The sequence below is a fragment of the Anomaloglossus baeobatrachus genome, chromosome 6 (assembly GCF_048569485.1).
Source record: "Anomaloglossus baeobatrachus isolate aAnoBae1 chromosome 6, aAnoBae1.hap1, whole genome shotgun sequence".
Lineage (NCBI taxonomy): Eukaryota > Metazoa > Chordata > Amphibia > Anura > Aromobatidae > Anomaloglossus > Anomaloglossus baeobatrachus.
Genome location: NC_134358.1, coordinates 151845774 through 151872251, shown reverse-complemented (window position 1 = coordinate 151872251; position 26478 = coordinate 151845774). Strand labels below are relative to the sequence as shown.

Genomic DNA, 26478 nt, shown 5'->3' with positions numbered 1-26478 from the left:
ACTGTATTGTATTTTATTGTTGGGATTTTTAATTTTTGTGGTTAAACCTGTAAAAAATCGAAAATACATAATTACAGAACAACCTCGTGCCCCACTGTGTATAATACAGCATTGTGTGTAATACACAGAGGGGAGAAACAAGACACACTACAGTGATGATGAGCTCGGATAGGCCGGCAGGAGGCTGTGTGCCGGGGCCGCCATGATGACCGGTCCATCCAGTGCTGCCTCATCTGCCCCGGGGTCCGCCATGTGTTCGGCCTTTGTTGCTGACAGGAGCTGACAATGTGCTCCGCCTGCAGCCATCACTGGCGCGGCCGGAGGCGGAGGCGGCGCTGTGGACGGGCTGGAGCGCTGCCACCGAGCACATGCTGCTCCCAACAATAGCGGAGAGCGCCCATTGGTCGGAGCGGTAACCCGAGCGGCCTCACACGGCTGTGCCGGCTCACAAAGGCTCCACACTGACCCCGCAGACATGGGCTCCATACTGAGCAGCGACAGAGACCACAAACAAGACCCCAACCCCAGCTACGACTGCGCCGTGTGCCTGGAGGTGCTGAACCGGCCGACGAGGACGCGGTGTGGTCACGTGTGAGTTACCGGGGCTGCACGTTATTACCGGGCTTTGGTGTACTGTGCTGCTCAGACTACAACTCCGAGTATGTGCGCGATGCTGAGGGTTGTCAGATGGCTGCAGAATGTCCTGCTCCCCCCAGTCTGCAGGAGATATAGTCCCTGCTATAGACTTCACATTGCTGTATCCCTGACATACTACATCTTATTGTCTCCAATATAGTCCCTGCTATCCCCCTCCTTTATAGTCCTTTCTATGGTGCCTATCAGATCCACTATATCCCTACGATCCTCTCCACTATAGTCCCTGCTCTCCTCTCTGCTATATTCCCTGCTATCCCCTCCACTATAGTCCTATCCTCTTCTACAGTCCTTTCTATTGTCCCTACCATCCTCTCCACTATATTTCCTGCTATCCCTCTCCTTTATAGTCCTTTCTATAGTGCCTATCCGATCCGCTATAATCCCTGCTCTCCTCTCTGCTATAGTCCTTTCTATAGTCCCTGCTATCCCCCTCTTATAGTCCCTGCTATCCTCTTCTACAGTCCTTTCTATTGTCCCTACCATCCTCTCCACTATATTTCCTGCTATCCCCTCCGCTATAGTCCTTTCTCTAGTCCTTGCTATCTCCTAAACTATAGTCCTTGCCATAGTCGCTGCTATCCCCTCTGCTATAGTACTTTCTATTGTCTATATTCTTTTTTTATTTAATGTCCTTGCTATCCCCTCCACTATAGTCCTTGCTATAATGTCTATAATTTTTACTATAGTCTTTGCTGTAGTCTTCGCTATAGCCCTTTCAATAGTCCCTGCTATGCTCTTCGCTATAGCCCTTTCAATAGTCCCTGCTATCCTCTTCGCTATAGCCCTTTCAATAGTCCCTGCTATCCTCTCCACTATAGCCCTTTCAATAGTCCCTGCTATGCTCTTCGCTATAGCCCTTTCAATAGTCCCTGCTATCCTCTCCGCTGTAGCCCTTTCAATAGTCCCTGCTATCCTCTCCGCTGTAGCCCTTTCAATAGTCCCTGCTATCCTCTCCGCTATAGCCCTTTCAATAGTCCCTGCTATCCTCTCCGCTGTAGCCCTTTTCAATAGTCCCTGCTATCCTCTCCGCTGTAGCCCTTTCAATAGTCCCTGCTATCCTCTCCGCTATAGCCCCTTTCAATAGTCCCTGCTATCCTCTCCGCTGTAGCCCTTTTCAATAGTCCCTGCTATCCTCTCCGCTGTAGCCCTTTCAATAGTCCCTGCTATCCTCTCCGCTATAGCCCTTTCAATAGTCCCTGCTATGCTCTTCGCTATAGCCCTTTCAATAGTCCCTGCTATCCTCTCCGCTGTAGCCCTTTCAATAGTCCCTGCTATCCTCTCCGCTATAGCCCTTTCAATAGTCCCTGCTATCCTCTCCGCTGTAGCCCTTTTCAATAGTCCCTGCTATCCACTCCGCTGTAGCCCTTTCAATAGTCCCTGCTATGCTCTTCGCTATAGCCCCTTTCAATAGTTCCTGCTATGCTCTTCGCTATAGCCCTTTTCAATAGTCCCTGCTATCCTCTCCGCTGTAGCCCTTTTCAATAGTCCCTGCTATCCTCTCCGCTGTAGCCCTTTCAATAGTCCCTGCTATCCTCTCCGCTATAGCCCTTTCAATAGTCCCTGCTATCCTCTCCGCTGTAGCCCTTTTCAATAGTCCCTGCTATCCTCTCCGCTGTAGCCCTTTCAATAGTCCCTGCTATGCTCTTCGCTATAGCCCCTTTCAATAGTCCCTGCTATGCTCTTCGCTATAGCCCCTTTCAATAGTCCCTGCTATGCTCTCCGCTGAAGCCCTTTCAAGAGTCCCTGCTATCCTCTCCGCTGAAGCCCTTTCAATAGTCCCTGCTATCCTCTCCGCTGAAGCCCTTTCAATAGTCCCTGCTATCCTCTCCGCTGTAGCCCTTTCAATAGTCCCTGCTATGCTCTTCGCTATAGCCCCTTTCAATAGTTCCTGCTATGCTCTTCGCTATAGCCCTTTTCAATAGTCCCTGCTATCCTCTCCGCTGTAGCCCTTTTCAATAGTCCCTGCTATCCTCTCCGCTGTAGCCCTTTTCAATAGTCCCTGCTATCCTCTCCGCTATAGCCCTTTCAATAGTCCCTGCTATCCTCTCCGCTATAGCCCTTTCAATAGTCCCTGCTATCCTCTCCGCTGTAGCCCTTTTCAATAGTCCCTGCTATCCTCTCCGCTGTAGCCCTTTCAATAGTCCCTGCTATGCTCTTCGCTATAGCCCCTTTCAATAGTCCCTGCTATGCTCTTCGCTATAGCCCCTTTCAATAGTCCCTGCTATGCTCTTCGCTATAGCCCCTTTCAATAGTCCCTGCTATGCTCTCCGCTGAAGCCCTTTCAATAGTCCCTGCTATCCTCTCCGCTGTAGCCCTTTCAATAGTCCCTGCTATCTTCTCCGCTATAGCCCTTTCAGTAGTCCCTGCGATCCTCTCCGCTGTAGTCCTGGCTATAGTCCCTCCTTTGCACTCTGCTATAGTCCCTGCTTCACTCCTCCGTCAGGCTTGGCTGGCACATGCCGCACATCGTACACTTTACATCAGTAGTAGTTGGATTCTTTCTGTGTGAAACATACTTTTTTTTTTACCTAACGTTTCCTTGTCACACAGCTATAAAACGCAAACCACAAACTCGCACAACTTTTACCGAGCAGCTGTCGGTTCTTGGCCCTATTGCACGCGGCATAGATCTCTCCTCAACACCCTCATACACATGGACCTTTGGCTAGATGGGTGCTGTATGGGGACTGAGGAGTCCCAACTTCTCTCTGGAGAGTCAGGAGGCCGCCTTACAGATCTATATGGAGGCTCGAGCCACTGACATCTTATTTGGTCACCATTAATGTGTATGGAGCTGCTATAACTGGTGGTCCGTACCCCTTTATATAGCGCTCCCTGACTATAATTGTATAAAGCAATCATACAACAGTCATATGCGCAGAGGCACACATGTTCGGCTAGTGACACCTTTGGTTTATGCCACCAGCTGAGTAGGTCCATGGCCGTCAGTGGCAGGCGTCCAGAGTCATCCATTGTTAATATACCGCTGTGTATATGTTGTATGCGGTGGTTCTTTGTACAGGAATGTGCAGTCTGTGGCGCTTTCCTATGTAGATAAACATACAGTATGCAGATACATCTGCCAAATGGAGGACAAAGGAACACACTTGTGCCATCCGTCTGCTGAATGGAGGCCTAGTGTGCATCGGTGAATGCTCCTGACGTACGTATCCTGCAGGATAGGTGCGCAGACGCGGTGTGCCCTCACATCACGGGGGGAGTCCGGAGCCACTGACTGGTTTTGGGAATACAGTCGTCGAAGAGCATAAAGTGAAGCTTCTGCAAAATCTGTTTAGGCGCCCACCTACCATGCGACATTTAAGATTCCGGTTCACTTTTTATGTAGCGGACCAGGACATGCGTTTCCTCTACACCCTGCGTACCTGTGCCCCGTGGGGGTCTACCGCCCCACCAGACATATAGATGGGACGGCTGCTTGTTAGCATTCAGGCCAATATTACATCATTTAGTTTTAGGATTAATGTGAGTGACGCCAGGCTCTTTGTGTCACGTTTCGTGGAGTTGCAAGTGGCCCACAGACTGGTGGTGCTGCCGCATGGGGCACAGCAGTGGCCATTGTTCTTTATGCTGTATTACAGCATGGTGCGTTGTGGATCAGTATTCACAGCTCTGACCTACATTCCCTGAGAAAATCCCACATTGTTCTTTGTCCTGCCCTCCAGCTAAGTAAAGAAGGCTTACACATAACTTCATCAGGGACCGCACAGCCCAGGCAGTGGATTGCCTCCCGTCTTCAGGAACACTTTGTGTGCAAAATTATATTTAAGAACTAATCTTTTAAGAGTATTAAAGGGGTATTCCCATCTACAAGTTCCCCATTATGTAGTAGGCCTAATAATAATAAATAATAATAGCAATAATTCCATTTAAAAATGTAGTATAGTTCTTCTGATATAGCCATGACTCTTACCTCATGTGCAGGGCATTGCAGCTTAGGTATCCATGGTTGCAACAATAAGCAACTAACTAACTGTGACTATATGAGTGATCGTAACTATGGATACCTAAGGGGTACTTCTCACATAGCGAGATCGCTGCTGAGTCACAGGTTCTCTGACGTACCAGTGACCTCATGAGCGATCTCGCTGTGTGTGACACTAAGCAGTGACCTGGCCCCTGCTGTGAGATCGCTGATCGTTACACACAGTGCTGGTTCATTTTTTTGCTCATTGCTCTCCCGCTGTGAAGAACACATTGCTGTGTTTGACAGCGAGAGAGAAACGATCTGAATATGCAGGGAGCCGGCGTCTGGAAGCTGCGGACGCTGGAAACCAAGGTACACATCGGGTAACTAAGCGAAGCGCTTTGCCTGGTTACCCGATATTTACCTTGGTTACTAGCGTACGCCGCTCTCAGGCTGCCAGTGCTGGCTCCCTGCACACGTAGCCAGAGTACACATCGGGTAACTAAGCGAAGCGCTTTGCTTAGTAACCCAATGTGTACCCTGTCTACAAGTGCAGGGAGCCAGCGCTGTTAACCAGGGTAAATATCGAGTAACCAAGCAAAGCATTTTGCTTAGTTTCCCGATATTTACCTTGGTTTCCAAGCGCAGCATCGTTTCCACGAGTCGCTGGTGGCTGGTCGCTGGTGAGATCTGCCTGATTGACAGCTCACCAGTGACCATGTAGCGACGCACCAGCGATCCTGACCAGGTCATATCGTGGTCGGAATCGCTGGTACGTCGTTTAGTGAGACTGTACCCTAAGCTGCAATTCTCTGAACATGAGGTAAGAGTCATGGCTATATCAGGAGAACTATACTACATTTCTTATTGGACGTATTGCTATTATTATTTTTTATTATTATTATTATTATTATTATTATTATTATTCTTACTAGATATTGTAATATGATCTTGGAAATGGGGAAAAGCCCTTTAAATAAACCATGATCCACCAAACACAGTGTATTACAGTACCATCCTTGGCCATTCACTAGGCTTTGATCTCATCACGTTCATGGCCTCCATACTTGCTGAGACATAAATGTGGCGTGGTGTAGTCACCTGTTTTGATGTAGTGTGGAGGTCTATTCTATTCCATATGGAGAGCGGCCAAACCTCAGGAGCTTTCACCCTAAATATACATCACAAACATGATATAAACTGAGCCTAAGGCCGCGCTCACACATCAGTTATACTGCCCACACTATCCGGACACGGGTCTCCTGACCCCACCGCCTCCTATACACATTGCGGCCTGAACTCGGATTGTGAATGTGAGATGTCTCCTACCTGCTTTATGCACATACTGGCCGTGGACTGTGCCCAGGAGGCAGGTGTCTGTGTATGCTTATGCTGGGCTTGTATGAGCTTGTTATGTATACAGATGATTTCGGGCCACGTTCACATGCAGGGAGCCAATTTGTATTCGCCCCTTTATGGGCATTTGATTCCTGTAGTGCGGCTCCTGTATGTGCCCAAAAGCCACTGGGGTGTAGCCAGCAACCTCCTGCCCCCATTCCTCCTCAGACAATGTGGTATTTGTAGAGGAGGGCAATACCCTTAAAATCTTAAGAATATCTTCTAACTTGGCCAGTAAAAATGTAATCTTGACTCCCAGACTGGTCTCAGTGGCTCCTAAAGGTGAACTTCATCCCTGTCCTATGGTTGCCTTTTGGGGTATTTTTCCCGGATGGTTTCCTATATGCAAACATTTAGTTTCCATTTATGATAGGTACTTTTATTGATGTCCATAGAAGTTTATATTTCCCAGCTACTAAAATTAACCTGGAAAATACCTGCCTTGTGATTTAGAAGTTTCCCATTCATATATACACATACTGACAGAATGCTATAGGAGAAGCTGTCATCCCCTGCACGTACCTTGTCATTATAGATAATGATCTGCTGCACGTCTTACCACTTAGATTGTCCCTTTACACAAGCCCATTTCCAAGAATCCCTCACAGATTGTCCCATTCATCATTACGTTTGTTTGCACCTTAGGGCTTTCCCATCTAACAAAGTTGTAGCATATCGCTAGGATATACAGTCATGTTTTGATCGGTGAGGGTAGGACCTCTGTGTACTTTGTCAATAGTAGGGGTCTGAACTCCGGGCCATTACTGCTCCACGAGAATGTGAGCGCCTAGGGCTGTGCGCTCCCCTAGGGCTGTGCGCTCCCCTAGGGCTGTGCGCTCCCCTAGGGCTGTGCGCTCCCCTAGGGCTGTGCGCTATACCGTATGTTACATTTCATTCCAGCCCTTTGCCTAGCTTTGTCCATGCGCTGATGTAGCTCTCATATCAAAATTTGCCTTGGACTGGTTTTTGGGACTGTTCACATATGGTTTTTTTTTTTGTTTTTTTTGTGGTCCGAGTGTCTAAAATATAGACTTCCGTTTTTTTTTTATCCTGGTTACAGATCCAACTTGCCCAATGTAATCAGTGGGTCCATGAAAAGAATAAATAACGGATGTCATCCATGTATATTTGAGTGGGAAGGAGAAGTTTAGAAATTCATTGTCTAATATTTTTTTTTTCTAATGTGAGAAAACCGGATGTGACATTGATGGTAAAAATGGACAAGTGGGTCCAAAATATTATTTAAAAAAGCTTTTAGTTTTATTTCTTTTGTATGGGAAAAAGATTCCCATCTGAATGATGCCTTACACAGGCTCATATACATGTGTAAATATGGGCAGTGTTTTCTGGATTAGATGTCTACAAATTTGTAGAATTTATCGTAAATTTGTTTGTTCAGCAAAACTGTCTGATTAGGCAAATAAGTGTTTTGTAAAGCGAGGCGAGTAAGCCGGACCGTCATGTAAAGCAGCTGCCTGTCCATCCTGTTGACGTGTTCCATAGGGCTCAAGTTGCAAATGGCTTGTATTTATTTTACTCCAGTCACTAACAGACAGAAGCGTTACTGTCGATTCAAGGAAATGACATCAGAGAAGAAAAACACAGGCCGCATCCTGAAATAATACAATGAGTGGGAGAAGAGCAAGACTAAGGGTGATGCCAGAGACATGACTGAATCTTGCTGGAAACAACAATGCACAAAGAACGTTATATCCCTCCTGTCTAATGCCTCACATCTTGGCACGCTTCACTTTAAGACATGATAAAAAAAAACCTAAAGTACGATGTGCGTGATATTCAACCTGCCCGAGATGTAACCTAAAGTGTTTGAGCCCTGTGCCTGTACCAGCTCCCCACCATCATGGCCGGTCACAGGCCCCCGTCCTCGTATGTTGCTTCATGGACAGGTCAGATCTTTAGCTCCTGTGGAAGCTGAGCTATTGCCGTACCGTGTGCCTGCTACTCGCTGGCCATTAATATCAGATTAAGGGGTTGTCCTATTTTAGGAGTGTATTGAATATCAACATAAAATACCACAAAAGTATGATAGATGGGGACCAGAGAGGTGGCTGCTCCCTTGCGGCTCCATTTATAGAGGACCTCCTAACATTGCTTGTGCTCTTATCTGGACATTTTTATCATTATGAACTTTAGTCATAAAAATATGAACTACTTGTTCAATCTTCTTGGAAAACCTACAAGATCTGGAACATTGCGCTGTAAGCAAAAAATGACTCATCTAGAAAGCTGGATCATTCATAACCACAGAGAAAAGCTGGTCATTCTTCATCATATCTGTAGTAAGTAGAGATGAGTGAACCTGAAAAGTAAAGTTCTGTGTTTGTACCAAATACGGACTTAACAAAAAAAAAATGATTGTTCTAGTTCAGGTGCTTTATGTATGCTGACCACTCAAGTGTGCATCGCTGTGCTTGGGTACACTCGGTGCTCTGCCCAGTGCGAGCCGCTTGCAGTGTTTGATTAGCTCGCACTGGGGGTAACAACAGCGTGATTGGATGTAGTGTGTACCCCAAAGAAAATATAGGAAAAAGCTCTCCAACCCTCCCCTGGAAGTGCTCTGTTTATGGCTGGCCACTTGTGGGCGGAGACCTGAACTGCCCAATCAGTGACTTCCATTGGGGTTCAGATTAAGTCCGGGTAAAGAACAGAACTTCATATAAAGTCCGGTAACCCGCCGCACCGAATGTTATCGGGTCCGCTCATCTCTAGTAGGAAGATGATCTAGACTCTTCTTTTCTTGCCTCTGGAGAGGGTTTGCAGTTGATAAGCTCATTCAGACACATGGGGACCCGGTCCGAGGCTTTTTTTTTTGTAGCATTGCAGTTAGGGGCCATGATTTCACCTCCACTGTCATGCACTTGCTATAAGAAGGCGCACTGAAAAGAAACATATACATATTTTTATGATGGGTTCTTATGGTGAACACACGCCTAGGTATCTATCCTGACGATGGCCATAGTTAGCTGCATGGCTGGAGTGTATGATCCTGACAGTGGGCACCATTGCAGGTGCAGCTAGCCACACCTCACTATAACCAGTCATTGCTATGTGCGGACATAGCTTACCATGCATTGCCCATTGTTCATGCTTTGTTGTCCTTCATGTAGCTTTTAGGCTAAAGCTGGGTTTACACACTGAAACTTTCTAGCGATCCCACCAGCGATCCCAACCTGGCCGGGATCGCTACAAAGTCTCTGGTGAGCTGTCAAACAGGCAAACCTGGCCAACGACGCAACAGCGATCCGGACCTGCAGAGCGACCTAGCTGGTTGTTGGGGACGTTGTAAAGCTGCTATTTGAAAGGGAAGTCGCTGTAAAGTTACTTTACACACTGAAACTTTCTAGCGATGCATGCTGCACAGCGGGAAACAAAGGACCTAGGAATGGTCCTGAACGATTTGTAGCGATCACAACTTCACAGCAGGGGCCAGGTCGCTGATAGGTTTCACACACTGCAATGTCGCTGGGGAGGTCGCTATTACGTCACAAAACCGGTGACGTTACAGCGATGTCGTTTGCGATGTTGCAGTGTGTAAAGCCACCTTAAGTGATCTCATTTTGACAAGTTCTATCCCCTTGTGACCTCTTCCTTTTCTGAGTCTCTGGTTGAACTCTGATTTCTTTTTCTGGGTATTTGTTTAGTGATGCGACTGATGCTTTTAGCCAAAGCTCCGACTATTAGGTTTTTCCATTAGGATATTAACCAAACACCTGCTATTTTTATGTACATATCTTATTTCAGCAAATAGTTTTTTTTTCCATAAAGTAGTAGTGACTACCATTGCAGCCTGTCAAGAAAGAACAGGAGCAGCTGAGGAGAGGCAGGGTTGGACCAAAGGAGGACTAATTTTCATATTTTTAGTTAGCACAAACTCACGTGAATACAAAGATTTTTTTACAAAAATAAACCTTGACGCAAAACTATTACTATATCTTATAACTTGTCATTACATATGACGGATGTTCAATTTTGTAAGGAAGCGAAATCGTAGCCACGTGAGAACAAATATTTGGAGAAATGTAATCTTGCAAGACGACACCAATTTGCTGATCTTAAGCGGGCTTTACACGCTACAACAAATCTAACGTTGTGTCGGCGGGGTCACGTCGTAAGTGACGCACATCCGGCATCGTTAGTGTTGTTGTAGCGTGTAACAGCTACGTGCGATTGCGATTTGTAAAACCGTTCATCGCATACACGTCGTTCATTTCCATAAAATTGCACGTCGGGTTGTTCAATGTACCACACATCGCAGTGTGTGACACCCCGGGAACGATGAACAGATCTTACCTGTGTCGTGCGGTTCCCGCCGGCAATGCGGAAGGAAGGAGGTGGGCTTCTATTGGCCGGCTGCCGCGTGACGTCGCTGTGACGCCGAACGTCCCTCCCACTCCAGTAAGTGGATGTTCGCCTCCACAGCGAGGTCGTATGGAAGGGTAAGTACGTGTGACGGGAAATAATCGTTTGTGCGACATAGTCAACAAATTGAACGTGTCGCACATACGATGGGGGCGTGTCACATCGCATACGATATCGTATGCAGAATTGAAAGGTGTAAAGCAGGCTTTACTCTTGCAACTTTCAAATTTTTGTTTGATTTTTGACTTTTAAAGTGATCCAACCAGCAGGGTTTTCATATATAAAGTAAAGCCGGTGCTATACTGGTGCTAGGATGCTGAATGTAAGCATAACTTTTGTTCAGAGACTGGATGTTTAATTTCAGAAATATTTACAAGTAAAATTCCAGAAATGCCCTGCTTTTTGATTGACAGGTGCAACAGGAAGGGAGTATGTGGGTCGGGTTTTGCTATCTAGTCCTGCCCCTGTCTGTCTACCTCCACCAGAATGAACGTCTATGATGGCAAAGGGGGGAAGAAGGCCAGGCAGACAGACAGGGGAAGGAATAGATAGCAAGACCCGACCCACATACTCCCTTCCTGTTGCACCTGTCAATCAAATAACAGTGCATTTCTGGAACTTTACTTGTACATATTTCTGAAATAAAACATCCAATCTGAACAAAAGCTATGCGCACATTCAGCATCCTAGCACCAGTATAGCACTGGCTTTACTTTATATATGGAACTCCTGCTGGGTGGTTCCCTTTCGACTGCATTAAGGATTGTAATCGATTGTAAAACCGTACAGATTACCATTCATATACAGCCCTTTACTTGTTTAGTGTGATGTGAAGGGACATTGGAAACTGGTTCAGACATTTCATTGTTTTGACTATGGGCGGCTGGTTTCTGACCCAGACTTTCAGCATTTTACGCAGTCATGTGGGGAAAGTCCAGCCTGGGAGTCATTGATAATACACTTAGCACAGGTTGGAAAATCCTGACTTTTTGAACTGTACATGTGTTTTTCATACTCCCTGGCTTTTCTGACTTGAGCTCAAAATGATATCATTCGGATTCTGAATGCCTAGGAGTTTTTAAAGGAGAAGCCTGAAAGAACACAAATTCCTGTGATCATGAGGGCATATCCTGCTCCGAGAAAAGGGGCTTCTACAAGTCTAATTTGTAAGATATGTGACCTGGGAAGTAAGAAACCAGGTTATTATTGAAGTCTGGATGTTCTAGTCCATATATATATTCCCCAAAGTGTACTCTACACTGATGAGGACGGTCTTGTTTCCTACAACTATTTAACAAGTCTGTGTTAAACAAATCATTTTCTTTCTCAGTCCCCGGCCTCGCAGTACAATCTATAGCATTGGGACTCTAAAACAGAGGTGGACAACTTTTTTCAGTCCAAATGACAAATTTTGTGATTGTACTATTCCCAACGGCTGCATAGCATTAGAAGGTAGTATATATGGACAGTACTCTATATGCCTGTACTGCCACTCCTGTAGACAGAGGGTCCTTTGCTCCCTATTTAGCACTCCAGATACAATGAGCCCAGCTATCCCCCATAGTTTGAGAGTTAAGGCTGCTTTACATGTGTCGATTTCTCATGCGATCGCATTTGCGATTGCACCCGCCCCCATCGTTTGTGCGGCACGGGCGATTTTTTTTTTTTTTTTTTTTTGCCCGTGTCGCACAATGCTGTAACCCCCCGCCCCCCGTCACACGTACTTACGTTCCAAACGACCTCGCTGTGGGCAGCGAACGTCCTCTTCCTGAAGGGGGAGGGACGTTCGGCATCACAGCGATGTCACACAGCGGCCGCCAAATTGAAGTGGAGGGGCGGAGATGAGCGGGACGTAAACATCCCGCCCACCTCCTTCCTTCCGCATTGGCGGTGGCCGCAGGTAAGCTGCAGTTCATCGTTCCCGGGGTGTCACATGGAGTGATGTGTGCTGCCTCGGGAACAATGAACAACCGGACGTTAGATTTTTAGAAAATGAGCGACGTGTCAACGATGAACGAGAAGGTGAGTATTTCTGCTCATTCATAGCTGTCACACGCTACGATATCACGAACGGTGCCGGATGTGCGTCACTTGCGACGTGACCCTGCCGACATCTCGTTAGATATATCATAGCGTGTATATCGTAGCGTTTACTGAACACAGAGGAGTGTGGCTGGGGGCCGCATGTGGTGGCCCCAGGCCGCAGATTGTAGACCACTAACCTAAAGGAAGAGTATTGCCTCTACACATTAGATTAAGATCAGCCAAGACTGCAAATCTGAAGCAACCGTCTGAACTATTCATCTGTGTAAAATAGTCCCTACTCTCCCGTGAAGGCAGATATTGGAGGAACGATCCGTCTCTGTGGATGACTGATTCCAGATGGGCATTAGTCTGACAGCTATCACAAGTCCACAGAACAGTACATTTTACTACTTGGAGATGGACTACTTTGATCACCTCGACTGACTTTGGATACATCCACACGTTGAGTATTTGGTGAGTTTTTTAGTATTTGTTCCACTCCTGGTTTTGGCTACAATCAGAGTTAAGTATAATAGAATCACGGGCACCACTTCTGCATTTTTTACCCACTCCTGGTTTTGACTACAAATACTGAGCTAAAACTCACCAAATACTCACCATATGCTTGAGGCCTATGAATGGTATTTGTATCCTTTTTGCTTCAGGCTGACAACTTGCCTTGTGTGAGTGTTGACAAGAATGTTGCAGAGTTGTCTCCTTTATAAAGCGCACACTGTATTTTTCACTCCATGGATCTGATAATACTTAATTAAACTTGGCATAAAATGTAAGATGTTTTTTTCGAGAGAGATAAATGAGATGTGCTGACATTTATACACTATTTTAAAGTGAATCTGTCAGCAGGTTTTTGCTAGCTCCTGTGAGAGCAGCATGATTTAGGCAAAGAGACCCTAAATCTACCAATGTATTCCTTAGCTTATTGGGTGCAGTCTGACACAGGCTGATCATAGAGCCGCTCCAAAGGGGAAAATGCAGTCCTTGTCCTGTTCTGTACTTATGGAAAATCAAGGATATTTTATTTTGCATATTCTATAATCACTTGATTTAACCCTAGAACGCGCAACCATAGAAATCTACAATAGAAAACAAGTAACCTAGCAGGCCTGTGTGGCCCCAGGTATGCGTTCTAGGGTTAAATTAAGATTTATTCTGACATGTTGGGGGGAAAATAGAATAATTTCCTATCTAGACATGTATACATGTATTCTTATCTCCTTGTATTTCTGTTCACATGGGTTCACTGGAGGTGAAGGTATGCTATAAAAGTCTGCATCAATCACCATTCAGGGCAGGAAATCTATAGGGGGGTATAGTAGTATATATCTATACAAGGTCAAACAGGATCATACTATGGCAGGGCTGTATCTGGGGATATTCTTATCAGGAGGTCACAGCTGCTTTTCCTCATTGTCCAGTCTGACAGGACATTAGTTAGGAAATTAGAAGGAACAAGTAAAATATATTTTTGTACCGTGTTAGAAAGTAGAGATAAAAAAATTGTTTAAAAGAACTGAGAGTCCTCAGTGGTTGATACCTTTTAATGGCTAACTGAAAAGATGGTAATAATTGCAAGCTTTCGAGACTACTCAGGTCTCTTCATCAGGCATGGTATAACACAAAAACTGAAGAGTCACATATTTATACACAACAGGACTTAGAATAGTGCAGTAAAAAAAAAAAAAAAGTTATATGAAACAGAACTATCACTATGGCAGGGGGCAAACTGTTGTGGCCATAAATACTGCTGCAGTTCAGTGTGAAAGTTTTATTGTCCTTTGATAAGGGTCTGGTCCAGGGCTGTGACACGCTCGGATGGTCAGAAGAGCACATCTCTTAATTGATGTAAAAAGACATGAATCCATGAGACACATTCATTCCTGCTCTGAATGTGTCAAATGTCATCATAAGTTTGTACTCCCATAGTCTCCTATCTCTCTGGGACTTGAAGTTTCCTTTCAATACCAGCAATTTCATGTCCATGATGCTGTGGTCTGAGTTACCAAAATGTTTGGCCACAGGTAGATCCATCCTTTTTTCTCTAATTGTGTGGCGGTGAGAATTCATCCTTGTCCTGAGCTGTTGTCCGGTCTCCCCTACATACAGACCCCCAGTTGGACATTTGGTACATATAATTAAGTACACCACATTGGTTGTGGTGCAGCTGAAGGTTCCTGGGATCTTGTAGTCCTGATGTGATCTGGGAATCTTTATCTTGTCCGTTGTCAATATTAATGGACAGGTCTTACATTTTTTCTGGTTGCAGGGAAATGTTCCTGTTGTTGTTGGAGAGGACAGGGAGCTTCTGACAATGATGCTTCTTAGATTTGGGGGCTGTCTAAAACACAGAAGTGGGGGGTCTGGAAAAATAGATTTTAACCGAGCATCTTTTTGCAGTAATGGTTGTAGTTTCCGTGCAGCTCCTCTAAACACCTCCAGATGTGGATTGTAGGTGACTACAAGAGGGACCCGGTTGTTTTCTTCTTTAGTTTTATAATGTAGGAGATGGTTTCTTGATATTCTGGTGGCTCTTGTAATCTGGTTTTCAATTGTTCTTGGGTGGTAGCCTTGATTCAGAAAGGTCTTTCTGAGGCCCTCAAGGTGATTGTCTCTATCTGTACTGTTGGAACATATCCGATTGTACCTGATAGCCTGGCTGTATACAATAGAGTTTTTTATGTGTTTTGGATGAAAACTGTCCCATTTCAGGTATGTTGGACAGTCAATTGGCTTCTTGTACAGGGATGTCTCTATTTCATTGTTCCGTAGTTTAATGATGGTGTCCAAGAAGTTGATTTCCGTGCAGGAGTAGTTGAGTGTTAAGTTGATGGTGGGATGAAACTGAAAAGACATGAATCCATGAGACACATTCATTCCTGCTCTGAATGTGTCAAAGGTCATCATAAGTTAAAAGACATGAATCCATGAGACACATTCACAGGCACAGTTTCATCCCATCATCAACTTAACACTCAGCTACTCCTGCACGGAAATCAACTTCTTGGACACCATCATTAAACTACAGAACAATGAAATAGAAACATCCCTGTACAAGAAGCCAATTGACCGTCCAACATACCTGAAATGGGACAGTTTTCATCCAAAACACATAAAAAACTCTATTGTATACAGCCAGGCTATCAGGTACAATCGGATATGTTCCAACAGTACAGATAGAGACAATCACCTTGAGGGCCTCAGAAAGACCTTTCTGAATCAAGGCTACCACCCAAGAACAATTGAAAACCAGATTACAAGAGCCACCAGAATATCAAGAAACCATCTCCTACATTATAAAACTAAAGAAGAAAACAACCGGGTCCCTCTTGTAGTCACCTACAATCCACATCTGGAGGTGTTGAGAGGAGCTGCACGGAAACTACAACCATTACTGCAAAAAGATGCCCGGTTAAAATCTGTTTTTCCAGACCCCCCACTTCTGTGTTTTAGACAGCCCCCAAATCTAAGAAGCATCATTGTCAGAAGCTCCCTGTCCTCTCCAACAACAGGAACATTTCCCTGCAACCAGAAAAAATGTAAGACCTGTCCATTAATATTGACAACGGACAAGATAAAGATTCCCAGATCACATCAGGACTACAAGATCCCAGGTACCTTCAGCTGCACCACAACCAATGTGGTGTACTTAATTATATGTACCAAATGTCCAACTGGGGGTCTGTATGTAGGGGAGACCGGACAACAGCTCAGGACAAGGATGAATTCTCACCGCCACACAATTAGAGAAAAAAGGATGGATCTACCTGTGGCCAAACATTTTTGTAACTCAGACCACAGCATCATGGACATGAAATTGCTGGTATTGAAAGGAAACTTCAAGTCCCAGAGAGATAGGAGACTATGGGAGTACAAACTTATGATGACCTTTGCCACATTCAGAGCAGGAATGAACGTGTCTCATGGATTCATGTCTTTTTACATCAATTAAGAGATGTGCTCTTCTGACCATCCGAGCGTGTCACAGCCCTGGACCAGAAACTTATCAGAGGACAATAAAACTTTCACACTGAACTGCAGCAATATTTATGGCCACAACAGTTTGCCCCCCTGCCATAGTGATAGTTCTGTTTCATATAACTTGTTTTTTTTTTGTTTTTTTTACTGCACTATTCTAAGTCCTGTTGTGTATAAATGTGTCTCTTCAGATTTTGTGTTATACCATGCCTGATGAAGAGACCTGAGTAGTCTCGAAAGCTTGCAATTATTACCATCTTTTCAGTTAGCCATTAAAAGGTATCAACCACTGAGGACTCTCAGTTCTTTTAAACAATTTTTTTTTTTAGAAGGAACAAGGAATTTAGGGAAGACAATCTGCTTTGAACTATGTGACCCAGGCAACTTCTTGCTCAGAGGTATTGTACTACTTAAGGAGGTTGTCCACTACGTTTTAAATTGATGATCTATCCTTGGTATCGATCATCAATGTCTGATCAGTCAAGGTCCGACACCCCGCCTGTCACGAACCACCGGGGGGGTCACTCAGAAATCCCCCGCGCTGGCTACCAGTACGTCACAATCGGGGTGTAACAAGTGGGGGGTCACCCCTCCTTTATACCTCCCGACCGACAGACAGAGCACGTGATGCGCTCTCTAGCGCCCCTCTTATAGTCAGGCCAATTATGGAATTGCCCGACGATAAGCAAGGAGGCCGCTATACTACTTATGCCGATTATTGAAGGGTCCCCGGTGAGAGTAGGGTATATATTCCCCCGACCTCCGCGGGCGGAATATATAAAACCTCCCCGAATCTCACTGGCCTCCCCACAATAATCCTTGGCACAAACTCGCTGCCACCAACCGCTTCACGGTAACTATTAGCCGAACACACAGACGTGGGATTCAAGATCGAGATAACAGAACAGCCCAAGATTAATTATATAATTTAATCAGCCTAAAGCACACTAGAAACTACAATATATACAATAGGGAATCTACAGAATATACATATGTCAGAGTACAGTTACAGATAAAGCATGGTTTACAAACAGGTATGCAATTCAATCAGTTACCTTGTGCGTCTGGCCACAGGGGGGCGCTGTAGACCAGGTTTCTAGGAACTCCCACAGATGTTTCCTGCACGTGACCCCCAGCGAAAGAACACTGGAAAATGGCCGAAGTAGGGTTATCAACCTGGGCAAATCCAGGTCCCCTCCTACCTTCGTGACCTCAGAGGGAGCACTGCTCCACCCCTGGCTGGAGTTATGGACAAAATCCACAACATGGAATATGGCCATAACTTGGCCTGGGAGCGTCGTAGGCGGACGCCAATGCTCTCATTGTGACAGTTATGAATTTAGCTACAGAATGAGAGGACTCATGACTTGTCTACTAGTTCCCCATTGGCTGATATCACGCCTGGGGTATTTCCCAAGCTCCCGCTCCCATAAAAAGGGTGTGCCAGCATCGTCCGCATGCGGAGACACCATTTTTATGGTTGCCATATTTATCGGAAATATGGCTTGCGAGATATGAACCATTTTTTACTGGAGTCGTTCTGTCTGGATACTTCCAAGCTTGCTAATTAGATAGCAGCTCCTACCACAGGGTCACGGCAGGGAGTCCTCCTGTGTCCATTGTTCCCACATCATCTCATCTCCATATCACAGGAGATGGCCATGGAGGTGTAACACCTTCACAGATGCTGGACATTGAGAACAAGAAGGGAGGGGGCACTGCCAGGGAGTGATGAGCGATTATGACTGGAAGTCATAATTCATCTTCATATCCTGGGATTTGCCTCACACCTCCCCCCTTTTGAGGGCGCTAGGGGGCAGCACACTCCGGTGTTCCCCCGTGCGCCCGTCCGCGACCTCTCCTTGTCGGGACAGCCCGTCTGCGTTACCGTGGTCACGGCCCCTTTTGTGGCGAATGGTGAAGTTGTATTGCTGGAGCGCAAGGCTCCATCGCAACAATCGCCCATTCGTCCCAGAGACGGTGTGCAACCAGCTGAGGGGATTGTGGTCCGTCTCCACGATGAAGTGGCGCCCGTATAGATAGGGTTGCAGACGCTGCAGGGCCCACACTATGGCCAGGCACTCCTTCTCCATCGTGGAATAGGCCACTTCCCTTGGTAACAGCTTCCTGCTCAGGTACAAGACTGGGTGCTCTTGGCTCGCAGAGTCCACCTGGCTGAGCACCGCACCGAGGCCGAAGTCACTGGCGTCGGTCTGTACTACAAACGGCCGCGTGAAGTCGGCTGCCTGTAGCACGGGCGGGCTGGACAGGGCGTCCTTTAGGGCCCGGAAGGCTGTCTCGCAGTCCATTGTCCAATCGACTGCAGAGGGCAGCTTCTTCTTGGTGAGGTCCGTCAAGGGCTTTGCCAGGCTACTATAGCATGGAACAAGCCTCCTATAGTACCCAGCGGTCCCCAAGAAGGACATCACCTGCTTCTTGGTCCTGGGGGTGGGCCAGGATGCGATGGCTTCCACTTTCTCAGGCTCGGGCTTCAGTGTTCTCCCGCCTACCCGGTGACCGAGGTACTGGACCTCGCTCATGGCCAGCTGACACTTTCCCGGCTTGATGGTCAAACCTGCCTGGTGGATCCGCCTGAGCACCTGTGCTAGATGCTGTAGGTGATCTTCCCAGGTGGACTGAAGACGGCAATGTCATCCAGGTACGCGGCCGCGTACCCTTCAAGTCCCTTGAGCAGGGTGTTGACCATCCGCTGGAAAGTGGCAGGGGCATTCCTCATCCCGAATGGCATCACCGTGGACTCGTACAGTCCAAATGGGGTAATAAAGGCAGAGCGTTCCCTGGCCTTGCGAGTCAGGGGGATCTGCCAATATCCCCGGCTCAGATCCATGATGGTCAGGTACTGAGCCCCGGCCAACTGATCGAGCAGGTCATCGATGCGTGGCATTGGGTACGCATCGGCGACCGTGACAGCATTGAGCCCTCTGTAGTCCACGCAGAACCGAGTGGTTCGGTCCTTCTTAGGGACGAGGACTACAGGCGAGGCCCAAGCGCTGTTGGATGCCTGGATCACCCCCAGCTTCAGCATCTCGTCAATCTCCTGGCGCATGTGTTGCTGCACCTCCAGGGAGACCCGATATGCTGAACGCCGGATCGGGGGATGATCCCCAGTGTCCACGTGATGGACAGCCAAGTCAGTCCTTCCGGGCTGGTTGGTAAACAACCCCCGGAAGGGGAGGAGGGTGGCCCACAGCTGGGACCGTTGGTCCTCCAAGAGCTGGTGGCCAACCTCCACATCCTCAATGGATCCGCCTGCCCTAACCTGGGCTAGCATATCCAAGAGGGTTTCCGCTTCTCCCTCCTCGGGCAGGTTGCACACGGGGAGCGCACATGCCTCCCGCTCATGATGTGCCTTCATCATGTTCACATGGAAGGGCTTCCGCCTTCCACGGGCAGGGTCCAGGGTGACCAGGTACGTCACAGGGTTGAGCTGCTGGTACACGAGGTATGGGCCTTCCCAGGCTGCCTGAAGCTTGTCCTGTGGTACGGGGACCAGTACCCACACCTTTTGACCCACTTGGTAGGTCCTCTCACAAGCGTTCTGGTCGTACCAACGCTTCTGATCAGCCTGGGCTTGAGCCATATTGTCGTGTACCAGTTGCGTCAAGGCCTGCATTTTGTCCCGGAAGCGCATGACATACTCGATAACCGACACTCCAGGGGTGGCCAAATCCCCTTCCCAAGCCTCTTTCACCAGAGCCAGGGGGCCCCGCACACGTCGCCCGTACAGGAGCTCAAACGGTGAGAATCCTGTTGAGGCCTGTGGAACCTCCCGGTAAGCAAATAACAGGTGTGGGAGATACCGCTCCCAGTCACGCCCATGGGAGTCGACCAACATCTTAAGCATCTGCTTTAAGGTGCCATTAAACCGCTCGCACAGGCCATTAGTCTGTGGATGGTACGGGCTGGCCACCAGATGTCGCACCTGGACTTGCTTACAGAGGGCCTCCATCAGCTGGGACATGAATTGGGTCCCCCGGTCAGTGAGCATTTCCTGGGGAAAACCCACTCGGGAGAAAATCTCCAGCAATGCGGTGGCCACCTTGTCAGCCCGAATGGACGACAAGGCCACTGCTTCTGGGTACCGGGTGGCATAGTCCACTACCGTCAGTATGAAGCGTTTCCCGGAGCTGCTGGGGATGGCCAGCGGGCCGACCAGATCCACAGCCACCCTCCTGAAAGGCTCATCGATGATTGGCAGAGATACTAGTGGGGCTTTGGGGTGTGGCCCCGCCTTCCCCACTCTCTGACAGGTTTCACACGAACGGCAGTAGGCAGCCACATCGGCCCCCATTTTTGGCCAGTAGAAATGCTGGTTTAACCTGGCCTTGGTCTTAGCGATCCCTAGGTGTCCGGCCATCGGAATCTCATGTGCGATCCGCAACAACTCCGTCCGGAACGGATAGGGTACCACCAACTGTCGGTCCCTGGGCCACGCCTCCGGTGAACCCTGCTGGACCGTGGCCCGGTACAGCCGTCCTTGGTCCCAGACCACTCGCTCCGGGTCCGAGTCCGAGGGAGGCTGTGCCGCCTGCTCCTTAAGAGCTTTCAGGCTGTCGTCAGCTTCTAACGCTGCCTGAAACCCCTGACTAGATGTGGCCAGAATCGACGAGACTGTCACATCTTCGGTCAGTACCCCGGGACCTGTGTCCTGGCCTCCACCTGACTCGGCTGCCACTGGGTCAGAAGGGGAAGAGCTAACGGACCTCTGGGAGGCCCCTTGGCTTCCAGCACTCCTACTGCGGGTGACAGCGGCCACAGCCGCTGCGACCGTGGGTCGTGCCTGCTCCTCCTCCGTTCCTGACCAAGTCGCCGGTTCAGGCAGACCTACCTGGCTTCCTGACACCCCGGTTGTGGGGGAACCATGCACCGAGATCTTACCTGGGAGCACTTCCGCTCCTGGACCGGCCCCAATCTCACCTGCCTGTTCCCCTCCTGCAGCAACAGAACCCCGCTGTGAAATCTCTGGGGACCCCACATTTGCTGTGGTAGCCCCCACCCCACACACTGGTCCTCCCCCTGCAGCACCCTGCTCTCTGCTTATCCCTGCAGAGGGCAACAGATCCCAGCTCACAGGCTGATTACTTGTAGAGGCATTGTCACACCTTTCTCTGACCCCCCCTCCCCTGTCACAGCTGCAGCTGTGTGTGTGTCTATGGTGTCTATGCAAGCAGAAATATCAGAGTTCACTCCCTCCTCCCTTACATCATTCATAGATAACACATTAACATTGTCCGGAGGCATGTCAGTACTGGCTGAAGGTTCAGCCCTTGGTTGGGGCCCAAACTGGGAGGTTATCTGCCCCAAATCTGTCCCAAGTAGCAAGTTTGCGGGGATCCGATCAGTTACCCCCACCTCCCTCACCCCTCGCCCTGCGCCCCAGTCCACATAAATGTCAGCAACAGGCAGCGCCGGGTCAATGCCTCCAATCCCGGAGACAGCGAGGGTTTTTCCAGGGATCAAGTCTTGGGGGGACACCATCTCAGGCCGCACCAGAGTCACCTCCGAGGCGCTGTCTCGCAGTCCCATGGTCACAGACCGGCCGACGGTGACAGGTTGGAAGCTGTCCAGGGACCTACCACCACCCCCACCCACACAATACACCTTGGGCGGCCCTTGGGACGGGGACGGAGCCGGGGCCTTGGGACGCTGAGGGCACATGGCCTTGAAGTGTCCAGGTAGGTTGCACTGGTGGCACCGTCTTGGTTCTGCCACGGGCCTGGAGAGGGGAGTTGAGGGGGACACCCCCTGCAGTCTAGGGGCAGGTGGGGCAGTCGCAGAGTTCATCTTACCCCCTCTCCAGGTGCTGCTGGTGGCTGCTCTCCTGGCCTCAGGAGCCCGGTTGTTGGTGTAGTCATCGGCCAGGGCAGCTGTAGCCGTGGACCCCTTTGGCTTCTGGTCTCGGATGAACTGGCGGAGATCCTCAGGGCAGTTCCACAAGAGTTGCTCCGTGATGAACAAGTCCAGGATCTCCGGTCCGGTGGAAAGCTGCAGGCCTTGGGTCCAGTGGTCGGCAGCTCGGGCAAGTGCCCGCCTGTGGTCAGCCCAGGAGTCCTTTGGTCCCTTCTGTAGGCTCCGGAACTTCTTGCGGTAGGACTCTGGAGTGAGGTTGTACTGTTGGATCAGGGCCCGCTTGATGGTGTCGTAGCCCTGATCTGCCTCAGCAGGCAAGTCCCCAAGGATATCCAGGGCCTTACCCCTTAAACGGGGGGTCAGGTATTTGGCCCACTGGTCCTTGTCCAGATGGTGCTGCAGGCAAGTCCGTTCAAAAGCAGTCAAGAAAGAGTCCAAGTCTCCATCCTTCTCCAGCACTGGGAAGTCCTCAACACGGACCTTTGGAAGTTTGGTGTCTTGAAGGTCACGTGTGGCTGATGAGGGCCGGAGCTGAGCTAGCTGCAGCTGGTAGTCACGCTCTGCCTGGCGCTCTTCACGTGCTGCTTGCCGCTCCGCAGCCTCACGCACTGCTTGCCGCTCACGCTCGGCCATGAGTATCTCGTAGGTATCCCGGTCTCCAGCCTGGAGAAGGGCCATAGCCATTTGAAGAAGGCTATCCGAGCCTCCCAGGCTCGGTGGAATGGCACGTGGTGATCTGCGGCCCGCTGCGGAGCCTGGTGCTTCACTGTCCATTGCAGAGCGGAGGGCTGGCATCTGGCTCGTTGAGGACCCTTGGGTGAGCTGCTCCTCATCTTGTCCAGCAGTGCCAGGTTGTGCAATGTCCTCTGCAGAGCGGTTCTCTGGCGTCGGGCTCTTGGAGGGCTCGTGGACAACCTCCTCATCGTCTCTGGCCTGAGCATCGGCCATTCCTTTGGCTTTGCTCCTGGTGCTCTCAGCCATTGTTGCAGACTTTGGTCACTGACACAGAACTGACACCTGATGCCTCCACACACCTTACAGTATCTGCACTCTGACACTCTAGTGTTGGTCTGGTCTGAAGACCCCAGCAGCCACAGCTGCTGCAGGCAGTCTTTAGTGTCTGGGAGTATGGGTCTCACACTCACACACACTATTATCTCGATCCCACCGCTTGCCACCAATATGTCACGAACCACCGGGGGGGTCACTCAGAAATCCCCCGCGCTGGCTACCAGTACGTCACAATCGGGGTGTAACAAGTGGGGGGTCACCCCTCCTTTATACCTCCCGACCGACAGACAGAGCACGTGATGCGCTCTCTAGCGCCCCTCTTATAGTCAGGCCAATTATGGAATTGCCCGACGATAAGCAAGGAGGCCGCTATACTACTTATGCCGATTATTGAAGGGTCCCCGGTGAGAGTAGGGTATATATTCCCCCGACCTCCGCGGGCGGAATATATAAAACCTCCCCGAATCTCACTGGCCTCCCCACAATAATCCTTGGCACAAACTCGCTGCCACCAACCGCTTCACGGTAACTATTAGCCGAACACACAGACGTGGGATTCAAGATCGAGATAACAGAACAGCCCAAGATTAATTATATAATTTAATCAGCCTAAAGCACACTAGAAACTACAATATATACAATAGGGAATCTACAGAATATACATATGTCAGAGTACAGTTACAGATAAAGCATGGTTTACAAACAGGTATGCAATTCAATCAGTTACCTTGTGCGTCTGGCCACAGGGGGGCGCTGTAGACCAGGTTTCTAGGAACTCCCACAGATGTTTCCTGCACGTGACCCCCAGCGAAAGAACACTGGAAAATGGCCGAAGTAGGGTTATCAACCTGGGCAAATCCAGGTCCCCTCCTACCTTCGTGACCTCAGAGGGAGCACTGCTCCACCCCTGGCTGGAGTTATGGACAAAATCCACAACATGGAATATGGCCATAACTTGGCCTGGGAGCGTCGTAGGCGGACGCCAATGCTCTCATTGTGACAGTTATGAATTTAGCTACAGAATGAGAGGACTCATGACTTGTCTACTAGTTCCCCATTGGCTGATATCACGCCTGGGGTATTTCCCAAGCTCCCGCTCCCATAAAAAGGGTGTGCCAGCATCGTCCGCATGCGGAGACACCATTTTTTATGGTTGCCATATTTATCGGAAATATGGCTTGCGAGATATGAACCATTTTTTACTGGAGTCGTTCTGTCTGGATACTTCCAAGCTTGCTAATTAGATAGCAGCTCCTACCACAGGGTCACGGCAGGGAGTCCTCCTGTGTCCATTGTTCCCACATCATCTCATCTCCCTATCACAGGAGATGGCCATGGAGGTGTAACACCTTCACAGATGCTGGACATTGAGAACAAGAAGGGAGGGGGCACTGCTAGGGAGTGATGAGCGATTATGACTGGAAGTCATAATTCATCTTCATATCCTGGGATTTGCCTCACACCGCCAATCAGCTGATCTCGGTGCTGGCAGCAGCAGCAGGCAGCCAGAAGTGCTCAGCTGCCCTATCATCTGATAGTTGCGGCTGGGTTCTGCACATCCACCTTCCCATTTAGATCAATAGAAGGCGAATGTGCAGTACCCAGCCACAACCACTATCAGACGACGAGGCAGCTCCACAACTGAGCATTTCCGGCAACGGGAAAAGGTGATGGGCGGGGGTGGCAGCTATCTGACCCCAACCGATCAGACATTGATGATCTATTCTAAGGATAGGCCATCATTGTAAAAGTAGTGGACATCCCCTTTACTATGTCATTTTTTTTCTGAATTATTATATTATGTGGAATGTTTATATAATTCCTGTTGTCTCCTCTTGTGCCTTTTTAGGTTTTGTAACTCCTGTATAAAGGCCAGTCTGAGGAATAATGCCTATGCGTGTCCCTATTGCCGAGCCCACCTATCTTCAGAAGGAACGCTTGCTGTGGACATCATGAAGAAGATGAAAGTTGCATTTCAGAATTGTGAGGAATGTGAAGAGAAGGTAAGGCAGCAGCAAAATGTGCACCAGCGAAAGAACTGGGCTGAGCCTTACTACATGTAAGTCCTCTTTCACACACACACACGTTTTTCACGGACGTGTCAGAGGTGCGTTTTGCCCTTGGTGTGCTGTGTCTATGGCACACGTGTGTTCTCCGTGTATTATCCGTGATAACACACGGAGAACAGGAACTTTCTACTCACCTGTCTCTGGTGTCGCTGTCTGTGGTGCTGAACTTCGGTCTCCGGTCTTGGCGACTCCCCGCTGCTGCTGCTTTCGGTCGCAGTGAAGTGAATATTCAATGAGCATAATGAGCGGCGGTCGGCAGCAAGTGACAGCAGCGGCAGAGACAGGAGGGCTGGAGAAGGTGAGTAAAGGTTTGGTTTTGTATTTTTTTTTTTCTTTCTTTCTCACAGACACATGTCTTCTCCGGTGCGTGTCACACGGAACACATCCGTGTGGTCCGTTTGCATTACGTGTGACACGTTTGCGTTCTGTGTGACACCCATGATGCCGGAGAAAAACTGACATGTCGACGTGAGAAACACACGTAAGTACGGAATGGACACACGTTCCGTTTGAAAATACTTGTGTGTCCAAAACATTAGGAATACCTAGGTCTACGTGTGTACGTGTCTCTGTTACGTGAGAAAACTGCCAAACACGTACCAGAGGCATGCACGTGTGAAAGAGGCCTAATATAGCACATGGTGGATCTTGGTTTTTCATGTGTGGCTGACAACTGAAATAAAATGTAGAAACAGAATCCATATTGCCAACGTGATGAAACTCTTACTGGTATTATGTGTTTTATCTTCAGATTTGCCTGAGTGAAATGAGAGCGCACTTAAATATGTGTCAGCCTTATATTTCAAAGTACGGACCTCTAGAAGAGTTAGGCAAGGTGACCTGCAGGTGGGTTTCATTCTGACGACGCCATGGTGCATTTTTTTTTTTTATGACGTTCATGTATTTCTCTTCAGATGTAACTTTATAAAGTAAAAGATTCTGAACCTGAAAAATATATAAACAAATTTGCACAAAATAGGTTTCCATATAGCACCTTTGAAAGAAAGCCTTAAGGATAGTGAGCAGCCATTAATGGCTCAATAATTTGCAGTAAGTTGGGGGGTAAATAATTTTCATTGCATTTGTATGTGGAGCTATTTTTTTCCTTTATCAGTCTCTGAAGTTGGATAGCAACACGGGAGAAGACAA

General features: G+C 48.4%; 1 protein-coding gene across 1 annotated transcript in view; it reads left to right on the top strand.

Moving 5' to 3' along the window:
• The first annotated feature begins 342 nt into the window (after window positions 1-342).
• Window positions 343-26478, top strand: part of RNF125 (ring finger protein 125) — a 55023-nt gene continuing 28887 nt past the window's right edge. Inside the window, exons 1-3 of the mRNA XM_075316367.1 lie at window positions 343-591; window positions 25110-25263; window positions 26081-26175. Of these exons, the coding sequence (XP_075172482.1) occupies window positions 476-591; window positions 25110-25263; window positions 26081-26175 (365 nt within the window). The 5' untranslated portion in view covers window positions 343-475. The remainder of the gene's footprint in view (window positions 592-25109; window positions 25264-26080; window positions 26176-26478) is intronic.